This window comes from Dermacentor silvarum, chromosome 4 (assembly GCF_013339745.2).
Source record: "Dermacentor silvarum isolate Dsil-2018 chromosome 4, BIME_Dsil_1.4, whole genome shotgun sequence".
NCBI classification, from domain to species: Eukaryota; Metazoa; Arthropoda; class Arachnida; order Ixodida; family Ixodidae; genus Dermacentor; species Dermacentor silvarum.
This window is the reverse complement of record NC_051157.2, coordinates 115,739,681-115,754,275: the sequence shown is the minus strand read 5'-3', so window position 1 is coordinate 115,754,275 and position 14,595 is coordinate 115,739,681. Positions and strand designations below refer to the sequence as shown.

The 14,595-nt window shown below is 46.2% G+C and overlaps 1 protein-coding gene across 2 annotated transcripts in view; it reads right to left on the bottom strand.

Moving 5' to 3' along the window:
• The window catches only part of LOC119450555 (RNA-binding protein 24-B), a 101,566-nt gene that overhangs the window by 18,250 nt on the left and 68,721 nt on the right, over window positions 1-14,595 (bottom strand). For both annotated transcript variants that reach the window (XM_037714048.2, XM_037714049.2), the window contains exon 2: window positions 13,621-13,747. In XM_037714048.2, coding sequence (XP_037569976.2) covers window positions 13,621-13,747 — 127 coding nt within the window. The remainder of the gene's footprint in view (window positions 1-13,620; window positions 13,748-14,595) is intronic.

The following is a 14,595-nucleotide window of genomic DNA, read 5'->3' as shown; positions in this document are numbered from 1 at the left end:
CCACGTGAGCTCCGTGTCACGCTGGTACAAGGAATACCAAACTGCGGCACAAATAGCACAGACAAAAAGACTATACAGAGGCATTACATTACAACATCCACCAGAGATAAATGCAACAAAAGTGCTAGAACAGCAAATGGCGAACCAACGCAGATTTGGATATTTTTTGGCCTATGGCTGCTTCGTTGAGTTCCAGGATGATGATGACAGCGTATTTTAGGTTTTGGTTTCAGTTCTATAATGGATCCAGCATCAACGAAAGGAGGCTTTGTTTATTATGCTTCAATTGGCACAGGCTTGGCACAAATTTCTGCTAAAATGCCATTTTGGAGCAGGATGGTGCAAAATAGTACCACTCATTACGCAGTTTGGAGCAATTGGCACAAATGTTTCACCACGAGCAAATTTTTTAGGGCAATTGTTTCAGTCGCACAACTGAAGCCGATCAGAGCTCGAGGTATGCAGAGTAGCAATCCTGACACAAGCAGCCGTTCAGAGCAAACTTTGTCACAAAATACTTAGGTATTCCTTTTCTGCAAAATGTTAACTGGAAAGATAATGCACTTTTCAGCAAATTTGAGGAGCGATATCATTAAACCACCGACTAGCCCCCTTCATCAATCTACTGGCTTTATGCCGCTCCTTTTTAATTTCGTTTCCTCTATCCTTGGCATATATATCTCCAAGCCTAGCCTAGCTTACAGGGTATACAAAACTACCTGCATGAACCTGATACTTTTTGCTACATTCACCAAACCACAAGAAGTGTAATGATTGCACGAAATGATGCTCAGCCTTGATCTACTCTTAAATAGACAGCACCTTCTGCAATCAATTCATTCACTTTCCACTTAACTAACCTACATACTTCTTAAAGAATGAATCTCATATTGCCGAGTAGGTCATCAAATGTTGTCTGATAAGCAGAACAATTATTGCCATTTTGTAGTGAAATCCGTCAGAAAAATGGTAAAGTACAACTTTATCATTCGGCGTCAGAGTTGCCATCGGATTGTTTACCAATCACCGTCGGATTGTAATTGGAATGTACGAGAAAACCTAATTCTGCTACGAGGAAACTCAAACACAAACCCCTTTTCCAGCATTTCTACCAGACCTACAACCGCACGTTCGGGTACTTTACTTGCGAAAATGATATCCAGATGGCGCTCGCATCCTAGGCAGGACAAATTGGGACTTTGCCTGCTTATTCGTTTTGGTCGGGCCCCATATCGCATAAAATACGGTGTCAGTGTTGGCGTCAATGGCGTCCAATAATGCTATCACGTTCCACTCTTAAGGGCGAAGCTTAAGTGTACTCCAAGTTGTTGTGATGGCATTACCTTGCAATGGCCCGGCTTGACATCTAGAAGCCAATCTAGAGATACCTGCGAATTTTAAGGCCCAAGTGGAGAAGATCCAACACTGAATTTGCGGCGCAATGTGAGATACAACAGCATCAGCACTTCATTTAGAAGGCCGCCACATTTGCATCATGATCTTGGCAACATGCCAAATGTCAGCTCACACAATTGCTGAAACGCCAAAAGTATTCGAAAAAGTAATTGTACTTGAAATTTAACGTTGTTCAGCAACTGGCAATACAAAGGTTGTGTAACAACTAGATACTGAAATTCTCTCGTGCCACACTGTGCCAACTGCTGCACATGCCAAAGTTATCCTGCCGCCAAGGCTGGCAGCGCACAACCGACCAATCTAATTCACGTGTTCACGGCTATTTACACACGTTACAAACCCAGGCGCCAGCGCAGCGCAGCGCTTCAGCTGCCAAAAAATATGCTCCGACGCAATCGCACAGACGGCGACTACGCCACGCCACAGGAACGCATTGCGGAGAAGCGCGACTTCCGAGGCCCGCCCAGTCTTAGCGGGGTTGGGGCGAGTTTTATACACTGGGGAGATTCGCGCGCGTGCCCGATCAAAATCAACGAATGACAGCCGAGAGGGCAAGTGATGTGGCAGTCAGTCGACGGAAAGAGAGAACTGGGGTGAGCGCAGCGGAGCAGAAGCGAAACAGTTGTGGCAGCGGGGCAATGCGCGGGATCGCGCTCTGCCCATGCCGCGAGCAAGCGCCAACAGCAGTGGTAGTGGCAATTGCGCAGAGCTTGCTGCTGGCTGCCGCTACACCTACCGCGTGGTCACCCCCCGGCTAAAGTGCGCCCAGCGCTGTTCTTTTCTGCGGAGTTGCTTTTGAGCAGCGAGCTGTTGCCTCCAGAGGTGGACGAGAAGGAGGGGGGACGACGACGACAGCATGAGCGGCACGCGCAGAGGAAGCAAGCACCGACGACTGCGGCGGCAGGAGCAGCAGAGAAAGAAACAAAAAAAAGCAAAACGCGGGAACCATCGTCGCCGGCGAGGTAAGACGAAGAGAGAGAGAGATGAAGAGGGGAGCCACCGCGAAGAGAGCCGGATGAGTCTCCGACGTCAAGGCGTTATTTTCGGGGGTCGCGCCGCAGTCCCACCCCCTTTTCAAAGCGGCAGAGCGCAAGGACACCGATCTTTCGGGAGACAGGGAAGACGACAACGACGATTGCGCCGCGGTCGCTCTTGTCCGCTTCGTTTTTTTCTTTTTTTCTTTTTTTTTTTTTTCTTTAACCACAGCCTCTCCGTTCCCAAAGAGGAGGAGGAGGGACGCTGCTGGCACAGAGTGTCGCGCGGCACGCGAGTGCGTCGTTCTCCTCCGTTTCGCGGCCAGCCAGTCGGTACCGGCGCGGCGTCGGCTGTTGGCCTCGACCGCCGCTTTTCGGCGCCACCCGGGCCACCTCTACTGCCTAACCCTCCCCCCTGCCCACCATCATCCCAAGCGACGCCTTCCAGGAGGCAGCAGGAACAGTTAAGCAGGCAGCATGCCTGCTCGCGTCTTGTTTCCTGTACGGTGGCTCCACCGCACACAGATGAGTAGCACCCTATCACCGCGCGCTCTCTTCCGCATCTCGCAACGAGACGCGAGGGCGGGCGCGGAGTTCCGTCGTCCTGCTGCGTAGACACGCCGGTACGGCCAGCAGCTACGGGCCAGGGAAGAACGCACAGCGCGCTATTACTGGGGGCCACAATTAAGGGAAATCCACAGCAAGGACGTCCGATACGGCACACGAAGAGCGCCGAACTCACCTTCCGTGTTTATTATTTCACTGAGAGCGCTTAATTAGGATCAGTAGAGTCGTCACTGTTGTGAAAGCGTTAAAAAAAAAAAAAAAAAAAAAAAACCGCTCGGAAATTGTCCGGCATCGCGATTAGTTCCACTATAGCACCTAGCGTATGCGCTGCTTCGAGCGCTGTTGAAATTCGATTTCCGCTATTTTTTATCTTATGGCAACGGTAGTAATCAGCGGCGGTCACATTCCAACGCAACACCCCATTTCATACTCCACTGCGGTAGATTTCGGCGCATTTCGGTTGGTCCCTTCCAGAAGCGCAGACAAAACGGCAGCGGAGTGGGAGCAACGCCTGCCGCTTTGCAAAAAAAACCGCTGCAAAAAAAAAAAAAAAAAAAAAAAAAAAGAAAATCCTGTCTGAACACTGGTTACGTGTGCTGACTGCGAATAACAATTACATCCATGACGAGAGAGAGAGAAAATAAAAAGTCAATATACCATGTCACATCAACGTAGTACGTCACCGAAAAATACGCGGCGCATATGAATGGCGAAACATCTATATAATGCGTAACGCATGCTTTCTAAAAAAAAAAAAAAGACTAGGCACAGTGCAAGCTGCAAACAGAATTACAGAATGTCGCACATCGTACAAATGAGCCGCAGCGACATCAGTTTGTGTTAGCCGCCGCCACATATGTGATGTACAAGGTCACCATGTGTTTGGTAGCGCCAGGCAAAACACCTGGCGCAGGATTGTACGAAAAGTTACCAGAGAACAATTTTTCGAACTGCCGGTATTTCCAGAGGGTGCGTGATAACGCTATGCATACGTAACTTTTCACGCGTCATATAAGTAAACACGGGGCTCGATTGTCGTTGATAGCAGATTCTCCGATGCTCACGGACTATTGAAACACGTACTGGAACGTGAACCTAGTCAAATTAACGAAGGACGTAGTACACGTTGCGTTGGTGTGTCCCATACTTGGCGCAGCAGAGCAAAATTTTGAAGTGTCACTGAAGAAGAATTAACGGTAGCGTAAAACATAAATTGGGCCATTTCACTACCACAAAGAAACGCGGTCAATTTTAGTAGCAAACGAAAAGATCCATCAAGATGTGTTGACACTAAACTGCACGAGGGAAAAACGTAGTTGTCCTAGTAAACATGAAACACACTGCACACGACCCTTTGACTAATTATACTTATGCACTGCTTGTTCGCGTTAGTTTTTGTAGTTGAGTTTCTCTTCATAGACTGGTACAGGCTATACAGGTTTGTGGAAAAGGCCGCTCGCGGCAGCTTGACAATACATAAACGCCTGCCGAGTATAAATGGAAAGACGTGCGTCGGCAGCTCTGACCACGCGCTGCCGCCGATGTTGCTGCACGGCTTCTACGGAAACATTACTGGAATTCGAAATACTCGCAGCTGCACTTCCCGAGCTTTTGTGGAACCTTATAGGCGAGAGTACACAGCTGCCATTTATTTTTAACCGCGAGGAATTGCCCTTTTAACCACGGCGCTCTTCGCAGGTGGCGCTGGGGGTTTCGGCGCAAGTGCAGTTGCTTTTTGATCGAATCACAAGACGCAAACCTACCTATATATTTTGTTCATATGCTACGCGCTATTTTTTATTTATTTATTTATTTTGGACGTGAAAGCGAGCAGTGAGCAAAGTGTGTGTAGCCTTCGTAGCGTTGCATGTCATGCATGATACAGAGTACATTTCATATCCAGTACGGCCGAAATTTATTCAGAATTATAGAGACCGGATTTTAGGCAAATGCCTTTTTTGTTCCTTGCGCTCCTATCGCCCCACTTTGATATATGAGCATGAATTAGAGGTTAAGAAGGGCTTTTATAGTGTTCTAATAGTGCCTATGAATGCCTATTTTGGCGTTTGTGCCTAAATGCCTATTTTCAATATCGGCGCCTATATGAACACTATTTAGCCTCAAGTTTCGCTTTCGAGTGCAGTTAAAGATCGTTATTCATGTTACCGTGCAACATTGGCTGTTCGGAACTCTATGGAGTTCAACCTGGTCATTTAGTTCAACCAACTTTCGGTAAACAACCGCGAGGAGCAGTGAAATGGGACGTGCCGCCGTTGGCCAATGCGAAACCGCGGAGAGCTGTCAGGGGAAATGAGAGTAAAGAGCAAAAGAAGAAAGAAAAATGTGATGTGCACGCGGCTTCTGTTTTGTTTGTAATTTACTTTTCAGAGTGTTCACTGCCGTCGAGCGTTCCTTCTCAGCGTACAAGATCATTCTCAGTGACAAGAGCAACAATTTTGAATCCAAAAATCTGGAGATGGCGGTAGTTTGCTATTGTTTCCACAATCTTCACAGTGATTTTCCCGCGTGCTCTCCAAACAGATTTCTTCAAACACGTGCACTTCAAATGGGCGGAAGTGTATTTGGCAGTGTTGGGGCGTTTTGCCTGTACAATTCCGACAATGTCATTGTATATGAGAAAATTGCCAGAGTTGTACCTAACAGTCCTCATGTAAGAACATGTTAATTTCTTAATAAATTGTAGACTCCCTTGCATTTATTATTTGTCTGTTTTGTTGTGTTTTACTTTAATTGCGTCAGGCAGACATAAAGTAGCGCTTTTTTAATAAGTATTCCCAGCTTGCAAGTATTCTTTTTTATGCTTGTTTCACTTTATGCAACGCTCGAGTACAGTGGTCATTGAAAATGAATATGAGCAGTGTGCTTTTTGAATTACGGCAACTGATCGTTTAGTCCAGCAGTTTTATGGGACAATTGCACGGCTATGTTCAACTGTTGGCGCCTTTGTGCCATCATAAACAATAACATTTCTTGTTTTCTTGTCGTAGATACAGGTCGCGCACGTCTTCGTTTGAAATTATTTGCATTTATGTAAACATTTATTGTGCCTATATTTACGACGTTGGAGGCCTAAAACGTTGCTTTGCCTGCCTATTTTTGGCGCCTAAAACGCGCTTTTTTAATGCCTAAAGATCCGGCCTCTAATTATAAACCACAGAGCTTCCCATTAAAATCACTAGAGGGCGCTGTGATCGCTACCATGGGAATGGTGGCTATAATACTGCACACGCATTTGTCTAATCTTCGTGTTCGCAGATTCAAATGTTTCTAAACTATATTAGGTTTACATGTTTACTGAATATAGTGCAACATTTTGTTGAAACTGATCAATTTGCAAAGTCGCAAAGCCGTTTGAAATTAGAAGGACGAAATAGGCTTTAAAAGAAATGCTGGAGTGGAGGTGAGTCCCAAACGTGAAGGCGGACCATCGCCATCTTACCATGGACAAGCAAAAACGTGAGCAAATAGCGGATAATTTACTAAGCTTTCTTCCCACTCCGTGCTACTTAAGTTGGTTAATTTTGCCGTACAGAAATTGCTCGACGCGTCTCCCTCTGTCACTGGGTTTGGGAAGGAAGCCTAAAGGTCTTGTCAAATTTATGACACATCGTGACACCAGTAAGGCAGCTAAATGTAATATTTTAGCCAGAAACCACGAGTTTTCATTTCGCAATAAGCCTAACATTTATCAAAAGCGACTGAGCTGCGAACGGACTTCAGATGTCGCGGTCCTCTTACAGAGGTAAAGTATGGGGCAAGCTCTGGCTTTATCTCTGCTGGTACGAAACTGCGGGGACTGCCACTCCAGAAATTTCTTTGAAAACCTCCTCGAGCTGAACCACCATATTTGCAGCTTCCGTAGAAAAGCTAGTGCCCGAGTTTATCGTAGCTTTTTTGTACGATGCTCTAAATCACGAGGCATTCAGTCTTACGAGCAGTTTTTTTTTTTTTTTTGACATATACCTACGTAAAACATAATCTTTACCGAAACGACAAAATAAAAGAAGAGGACGAGATAACCCACTATCAGTATTCATCACGTCGCAAAACGTGACGTCACCGCCTTCCCTCACGCAGAAAAAAAAAAAATGCGGGAGGGAAGCATAAAATTAATTTCGATCTGCATACGCCCAGGCGGCTCCAGCGACGGCATCCGTTCATTGCGCGAATGGGATCGTTCCTAATACTATTCGCAATGTTCGCCATATGATTCGACAAAGTTATGTGCTTGTATGGACAGATTTAGAAGAGACGCTTCACTACACGCACCAGCAATGAGGGGCCAACCACCTTTTTCAATTTCTTTTTTCCTATCGGAACAAACAACGCAGGTAATAACGGCGCGACCGTTAGAAAGGGCCGTTATTCTAACGTCAGCTCTACTTCGACTGTCAACGAATGTACAGAGTCGTTGACCGCACGGCCACAATAAAAGCAGCTGATGTTCGCTGTGAACAATAAAAGTTAAAATGGCAGCACAGCCGCGCTCGAACAAAGACGCACTTGATATACTACAACCCTATGAAGTCACTTCCAGCTGTTTGGGCCACCGCGCGCATATATAGCGAACAATACACAGAAAAACAAAAGCGGGGAGCCACTTGTAACGTACAGCTTCAAATCGGGCAGCCTTGTCCCTACAAATTGACCACAGAAACGGTCGCAATAGGGTCAGGGAAAAAAAAAAAAAAAAAAAAAAAAACCTGCACTCGAAACCCAAGCGAATCGCTCGGCAGCGGGCTACATACCTCGGGGAAAACAAGAAAAAAAAAAAAAAAATGATCGTCAAAGTCGAGCGAAAGTCAAGCGATAGCTTCCAGGTCTACACATGGCGAGATATGCTGCTGGACACCTTAGCTCTCAATTAAAGGAATACTGGCAGAACACTTTTGTGTCCGTTGTTTTATTGCCTTATTGGACAGCCGCCGACCCACTAATTAGGCTATGCAACCTCAAAATTCCCTCAAGAGCGCGATAATATTAATTAATTACGTTACGTTTTAATGCGACCAGTTCAAAACGCGAAGCCGAGTGCAGCACGGCTGGAATGTCCGATGTATTTGCTATCGCAATAATAATAATAATAATAATAATAATAATAATAATAATAATAATAATAATAATAATAATAATAATAATAATAATAATAATAATAAAACGGCGCCACCGCCGATCCGCGTCTTCGTTATTCCGGTATTCCATGCACGGTAACGCTTGATCCACACACAGCCGTCATCCGAGGCGTCCCATAACCACCACAGCCAACGTCACTGGTGTCCCGAGTTCTCTCGAGGATAAACCAGAGAGGAAACGGACTTCCCCTGACGAAAAGCGGTGCCGTGACGGGAAGGGGCGGATAGCGGCTGTGTTAATCCCCTTATATATACCGTTGAATCCATGCAGTGTCATCTAGAGCATCGTACGTGTGAACCAAATGCAACTAGACGAAGCCACTTTTCCAGAAAAAAAAAAAAAAAAAAAAAAAAGCTGCAGCTAGCACACCTCGGCTTTGGGCGCAGATCGACGACTAAATGTAGTACACGAGAAAAGTCTCTTTACGAACCGCTAGGCTAGTTTCTCCAGCACAATGGTGTATAATAAATAGCATGGGCGATTTCTCAATGTGCGCTTTGTCAATGTAATTAAACTACTAATGTGCTTCATGACGTCATGTGAGACGTCAGACTAGTTCCCAATATAGTGTTCTGCATATTCTAGTAGGATGAAAACTCGCACGAGTGCGACGCGCTGGCAAATTATAAGCTTCGTCGTCGAAAAAAAAAAAAAAAGACACGAATTCCATATAGGCTGCAAATGAAGTTTCACTGCATTTGTTGCATCCGCAGCGTCATAATAAAACACAAGACAGCACGATAAAAGACAAAAGATGAAGCTTTTCAGCATCAGAGCGCCGTAAGTAATTTCATATAATCGCTTTCCTATAAAGTCAGTTACCGTTTCGAACCCCCGGAGGCTACTGTGTCGTGACGTCATGACGCAGAATGTGGTCACGCGGGTGCAGGACACGCACGCAGGCGTTTCGACGCATAGGTACACGCTCCAGCTCCTGCTACTCTGCTCTGCCACTTGTTGCGAGGGCCGATCGAGTAGCGCAGCAGACGACCGAGCGTCTTCTGCGTCATGACGTCACGTCACGACACTCAATAAACGAAACCCCAACTGGCTGTAGAAAAACTACTACATCAAATTACAGTGGAATCTCGTCGATACGATCTTCACGGGAACCGGAAAATAATGCGTATCTGACTATCATCCAAAGATCGTATTATCCTACGTATTAGCCAACCAAATCGTATTATCGAGAAAGGAAAAAAGAAACGTATTATCTGAAGAAAAAAAAAAAAACGTATTATGCAGAATCGTATCAACGAGATTCCACTGTATTTAGTGGCACTCCGAGGCTTCTCGGTATTTTTTATGGTGCTTACAGATCCCTGACTGTCATTGAATGTAAATAACGAAGAGTCGAAATGTGTCAGTACACTCCAACAATCACGAAGACTGGGTCCAAGAGTCAGCTGCGCTGTAGACAAAAGAAGCTCTTCGATGCGTGCTGCTGTTTCGGAACTGGGCAGTTTTTACAGAGTGACTGGATAGAGGCGAGTATCGGCACTTCGCTATCACTGGAAACTTAAAAGCTGAAGAGAGCAAACAACCTACAAGTGAGACGGGCACACACTGTCGCTGCAGCACCGATCGACCGTATAACGCAAACCAGCGGAAAGGATAGTGCACGCCGACAAGGAAATTGCTACGAGTCGGGACCGTGTTTGCGCTCCTCGACTGCGAGAGATATGTACGCCGCGCTTAAACACAAAAGGAAAATCAGACGGGCGCTTAAAATCGCAAGGATCGCGGTATCTCAGTCAGAAGTCGTGTTTGTCCACGCTATCACTGTTCTGCGCCATGGACCTGTTTGAGCCCCTTCAAAGAGCGACACTCAATCAGTTAAGATGGGCGAAAAAAAAACAAAAAAACTGCTCTTTGAAGAGTTTGTTAGCAGGGAAAAGTTGGTTGCGTTTGCCCAAAGCTTAAAGTTAAGGTTGGCCAAAGTTTCTACTTATTATTACTTAAATGTTGCGCCCAAGATACACAGCCGGTGTGTGTCGGTGTGACGTCACAGACTTCATTGCGGGTTTGGGCCGTTCTTGAGCAGCAAAATGAGTGCGGTGCAATCCTCACTTATTGACAAACAATTAGAATTAGCCTTCAGCAAACGCCGTGCAAGTCCACAACGTCACGAGAACTTAGTTTGAAAACTTCCCAAGGCGGCCGCGCCACGTTTTCCGTTTCCTAATCAAACCTTCGCTCACGGTACGAGTTGTCTTTATGGCATTTCAGAAGTGCAAGACTAACCGAACCAGTTTAAATTTAGAATCGTAAGTGTACGTTTAGGGCAAGCCTATACGTGAAATCATCGATAACTGAAGCCGTCAGTTAAGGGCATACAAAACCTGCTGCACGGGCTTCCGAATGTACGGAATGGTACTTAGTTTAATATTTCCACGGGACGGCTGACGACGACAAATAGGAGGCCCATGACTGTAGCCAAGACGACGATGATCTGAGGGTCGTCCAGCGCACGAGCTGTCCACTACCTTAATAAAATATGTTCAGCGGTAAGCCGCTTAACGTAAACGTATTGGCTGCACTGATGGCCTATAAAACATATACTGATATTAAAATATGGACACGCACACGGCGAGTTGTCAAACCTTAACGTAGACGGCTAACTGTTGGCAGTGTACATATAAATTGAAAGCACTGCACTGATGTGTACTTTAAAGGAGGGAGCTGCTGTAACAGCTGGCGACGCATCTCCCCGAGGAACTATTGAGCGGCAAAGCTCGCAATCAAAAACGGGCTGTGCAAGGAACTGAGCAAGGAAGAGGGTGAGGAGGGAGACAGTACGCCCACTCGTCGAATATTTACAATACCGATAATTTCCTCTGCAGCGGTAGCTCACGTGGATAATAAAAGCATAAACGCGAAAACATATAGAACAATCCAGTTAAGCGACCATACTTGCCGTGTTGCAACAAGCATGTAATAAATGCTGGCTATATATGACTTCTACACCATTCACCTTGACTATAACCCTCTAAAACTTGTTTTGCTCACGACGAGCTGTTCATGGTAAAATATCAAATTTTCGCATTTATTCACAGAAACGTTCGGCATGTAGCACGAGGAGCAAACAACACTACAGTATAGATTCTGCCAGTGCCGTTTGCTTTTTGAACTGCTTCTCAAAACTTGAGCCGTTCTTAACCGGTTAGTTTTAAGCGGCGGTAATTTTAAGTAAGGCTAATTGAGGCTTTAATTAAGCTGTCTGCCGCACACAAAAAGGCATGGACCAATATTTATTTTATTTTCAGTGCTACGCGCTCTACTCAGTTCAACAATTTTACCGGTGCTTCTTGCTTGGGGAACCGTTGTGACCGATCTGCTTGGCGAAACCGACACAACAGCTCTCCGCAACGTTTTGGGCGAAATATGCCTTTTATGTCATATGGCTGCAGCCAACAAGAAGCCGAAGCTTCATCCTTATGTGGCATACCACACATTGAAAATATCAAAATTCACCGAGGGAAGTGAAAAAAACTTAGAGGACGCTTAAGCTTCGTAAGAGTAGAACGCGATAGTTTTGCGCTAGCTGATTGTAACTTGAGCTTTCAAATTACCTCATGTCACCCCCCCCCCCCACACACACACACACACACAGACACACTTTATGCCGTCCTCGACTGTGCTTCCCTTCCCTGGCATTCATTCTGTAACTCTAATGGTCCACCGGTTATCTGCCCTACGAATTACATGGCCTGTCCAGCTACATTTCTTCTTACAGCGGAGCTGTCTGTGGCTAGGTTCCCGGGATTTCTTCGTGGTGTAACGTCGACAGTAAAAAGTGGTGGGCCGATCCCGGCGGCAGTGCAGGGCACAGCAATGGCTCATACCTCCGTAAGGCAGAGGCTACAAGCAGCGACTCGTCGCAAGTAAAAAGGGGGTTGTGTGCGAGTTTCCGCGTAACAGAATTATGTTTTCTCGTATATTGAAATTACAATCCGACGCTATCATGCCTGTAGGTTGTGCGTAAGTCGTAATTGTGTGTAAGCCGAACAGCACTACTTGCGGGGATGGGACGCGTCGGCGTCCACGGGCGACGGCGTTCCTAACGCGTTCCGGGGGGGGGGGGGGACGCGATCTGTTGAAACAGCGGTGATGTGGTCGGTCCCTACGGTCTAAAACTATGACTATCACAGCGAAAAAAAAGAAACATACGCGACAACAGCAGAAACAGAAAGACCACAGCTCCACTGTTTCGACAGATTTCACTTCGTGGGACACCGGATTTTCTGCGACACGGTGACCTTAACGCTGTCGCGTTAAATATCAAGAGTTCATATGAGGCTTGCATATACTGTCCTCTTTATGAGGCGGTTATACGAGGGGGTCTTTTATGGACTGACGCTGCAAATAGTGCTCAGTTGGTATAGCTAAACATCATTGTGGTCCTACACATCGTCATGCAAACGGTAGTTCGATTTTCCTCTTCCATGCAGACGAAACTGCACGCCAGTGCCTCGAATATATTATAGGCATTACAAATGGCACTGTAAAGCACTGCTTCATGGTTTTAATTCGAAGTTGTGAACGGATGGGTTTCGCAAATACGTGCCCAGCCGTAACTCCATAACGATAGTCGGTTGCTTCCATTGCGGGAAGTGTCTGCCATATTGTCGATAAAGACCGCTTCAGGCCACTATGAAACATTACATCGTTTGTAACAGCTTGGGTTTTGATCTTTACCACGAACCTTTTCTTTCAGGTGATTGCTATACATACATGAAGCGTAAGTCGGGTTTAAAGCCACGTAGAATGCTTTTTCTGGGCGCCTGTTTCGGAGAACTGTGAAAGTAGCAGCAAAGCTTTTTCTTAAAAATATGGGCGCCTAACTCTTCCTTTTACGCATTACTACAGTGCCCAGGTTTAACAACTCACCAGAGCAATAAGAGGCTTGATGAAAGCTTCGCAGGCAGTATCACATTCATTGACGAAGTACGGCTGGCGCACCCCATACACCGAGCCGGAGCGAGCGGCATCCTGGCCGTGACGTCACTCGCGAGAGGGCACCACTCCAAATTTTCGCCGCTAATAGTGCCCATTTCGAAGCCTCCAAATGGCCCACGTTGCAGCGACTTCCGACGAATTATCCAGCCTTCACACTGACCTATTATACGTGTTGCCGTATTGAACGAACATTATACGTCCACCATTTTAAGGCGAAAGCCTTAAATCTTGTATGTTTCAAGGTCGCGTCGCGAGGTACAGAAAGTCACGTGACCCAAGGAACGCCAGAAGCGAACCAAAGCATGTCCGGCCGTGTATAAAAGATGATTATTTTTGGCAAATTTAATTAATCATTGATTAGTGATCGGATTAAGGTAGATTACGGAGGATTAAGGTGAATTACAGCAGGCTTTACAAGGCTTTCACCTTCAGTCTCTTAGGCAATAAATAGCTAAACACTACGGGTGGGCTTTTCTTTCTGCGGGTGGGCTTTCGGCGAATTCGCCGGTTCCATGGCAAAAGAAAAAAAAAAAAACAGAGAGAAACGTACCGTTGTTCGCGTTGGCCCTGGGCTTGGCGCCGAGGTAAGCGAGGTTGACGTTGGCCTTGCGGCCGTCGATGATCGGGTTGGCTTCTTTGACCGCGCGTTCCGCCGCGTCGCGGTCAACCATCGTCACCTGCGTTGCACGACGGAAAGAAGGGTGTCAGAACAAGACCACGGGGACAACAGCATCGTTACTGTCTCAGCGACGAGCGCCCATAATGGACGCGGCTTCGACACTGTTCAAAATTAATGTAACGAATAGCCGATTGATTAGTTAAATATTGATTAACTGATTCCCGGAAAATGTATCCCTAAGCAGGGCAGAAGGTGATATACCAACTTCAACAATGCCGAAAACCTTGCACCTGCGGAACCAACAATTACACACACACACACACGTGTATGTGTGCGTCGTTCTCTTTGCAGAACCAACCAGAAATTTGCAAAATTTGTAAATGCAGAGTTACATTGCAAATGTATAGTCACTCATTTCTCTTGTGCCCCTGCTGTTATCTCTGTTTACACTCTCCGTTACTGCCTACTTTTTTTTTTACTCCTCTCCCCCCCCCCCCCTTTCCCCCGCTGGCCGAGTCAGCCGTCGGCTAATCAGCTACAGTGCAGCCAGAAGAATTTTACTCTACCTTCTTCCTTCTAACGAAGATGAAGAATGAAATTAAAAATATGTGTACATAGCTGCGCCGATTTGCATTAAGCTGCTTTTGAGTCGCCTTCACAACGGCACAAAACAAATCAGCGCGTTCGAAACACGAACAACGTTAACATCTCACGGCACAACTTGATGCGTCTTCGAAACTTCGGAAAGGGAGAAAGAAGGGCTCAAACTCTCGACAACGCTTTCAAAACGTATAAATCGTTCAAGCTGAGGCACGAAAGAACGCGACGAGGCGCGAGAAAGGAAAGCCGAGCGAACGAGGGGCAAAAAGTAACACCGGCGATTGATCCCAAATAAACACGACGCCA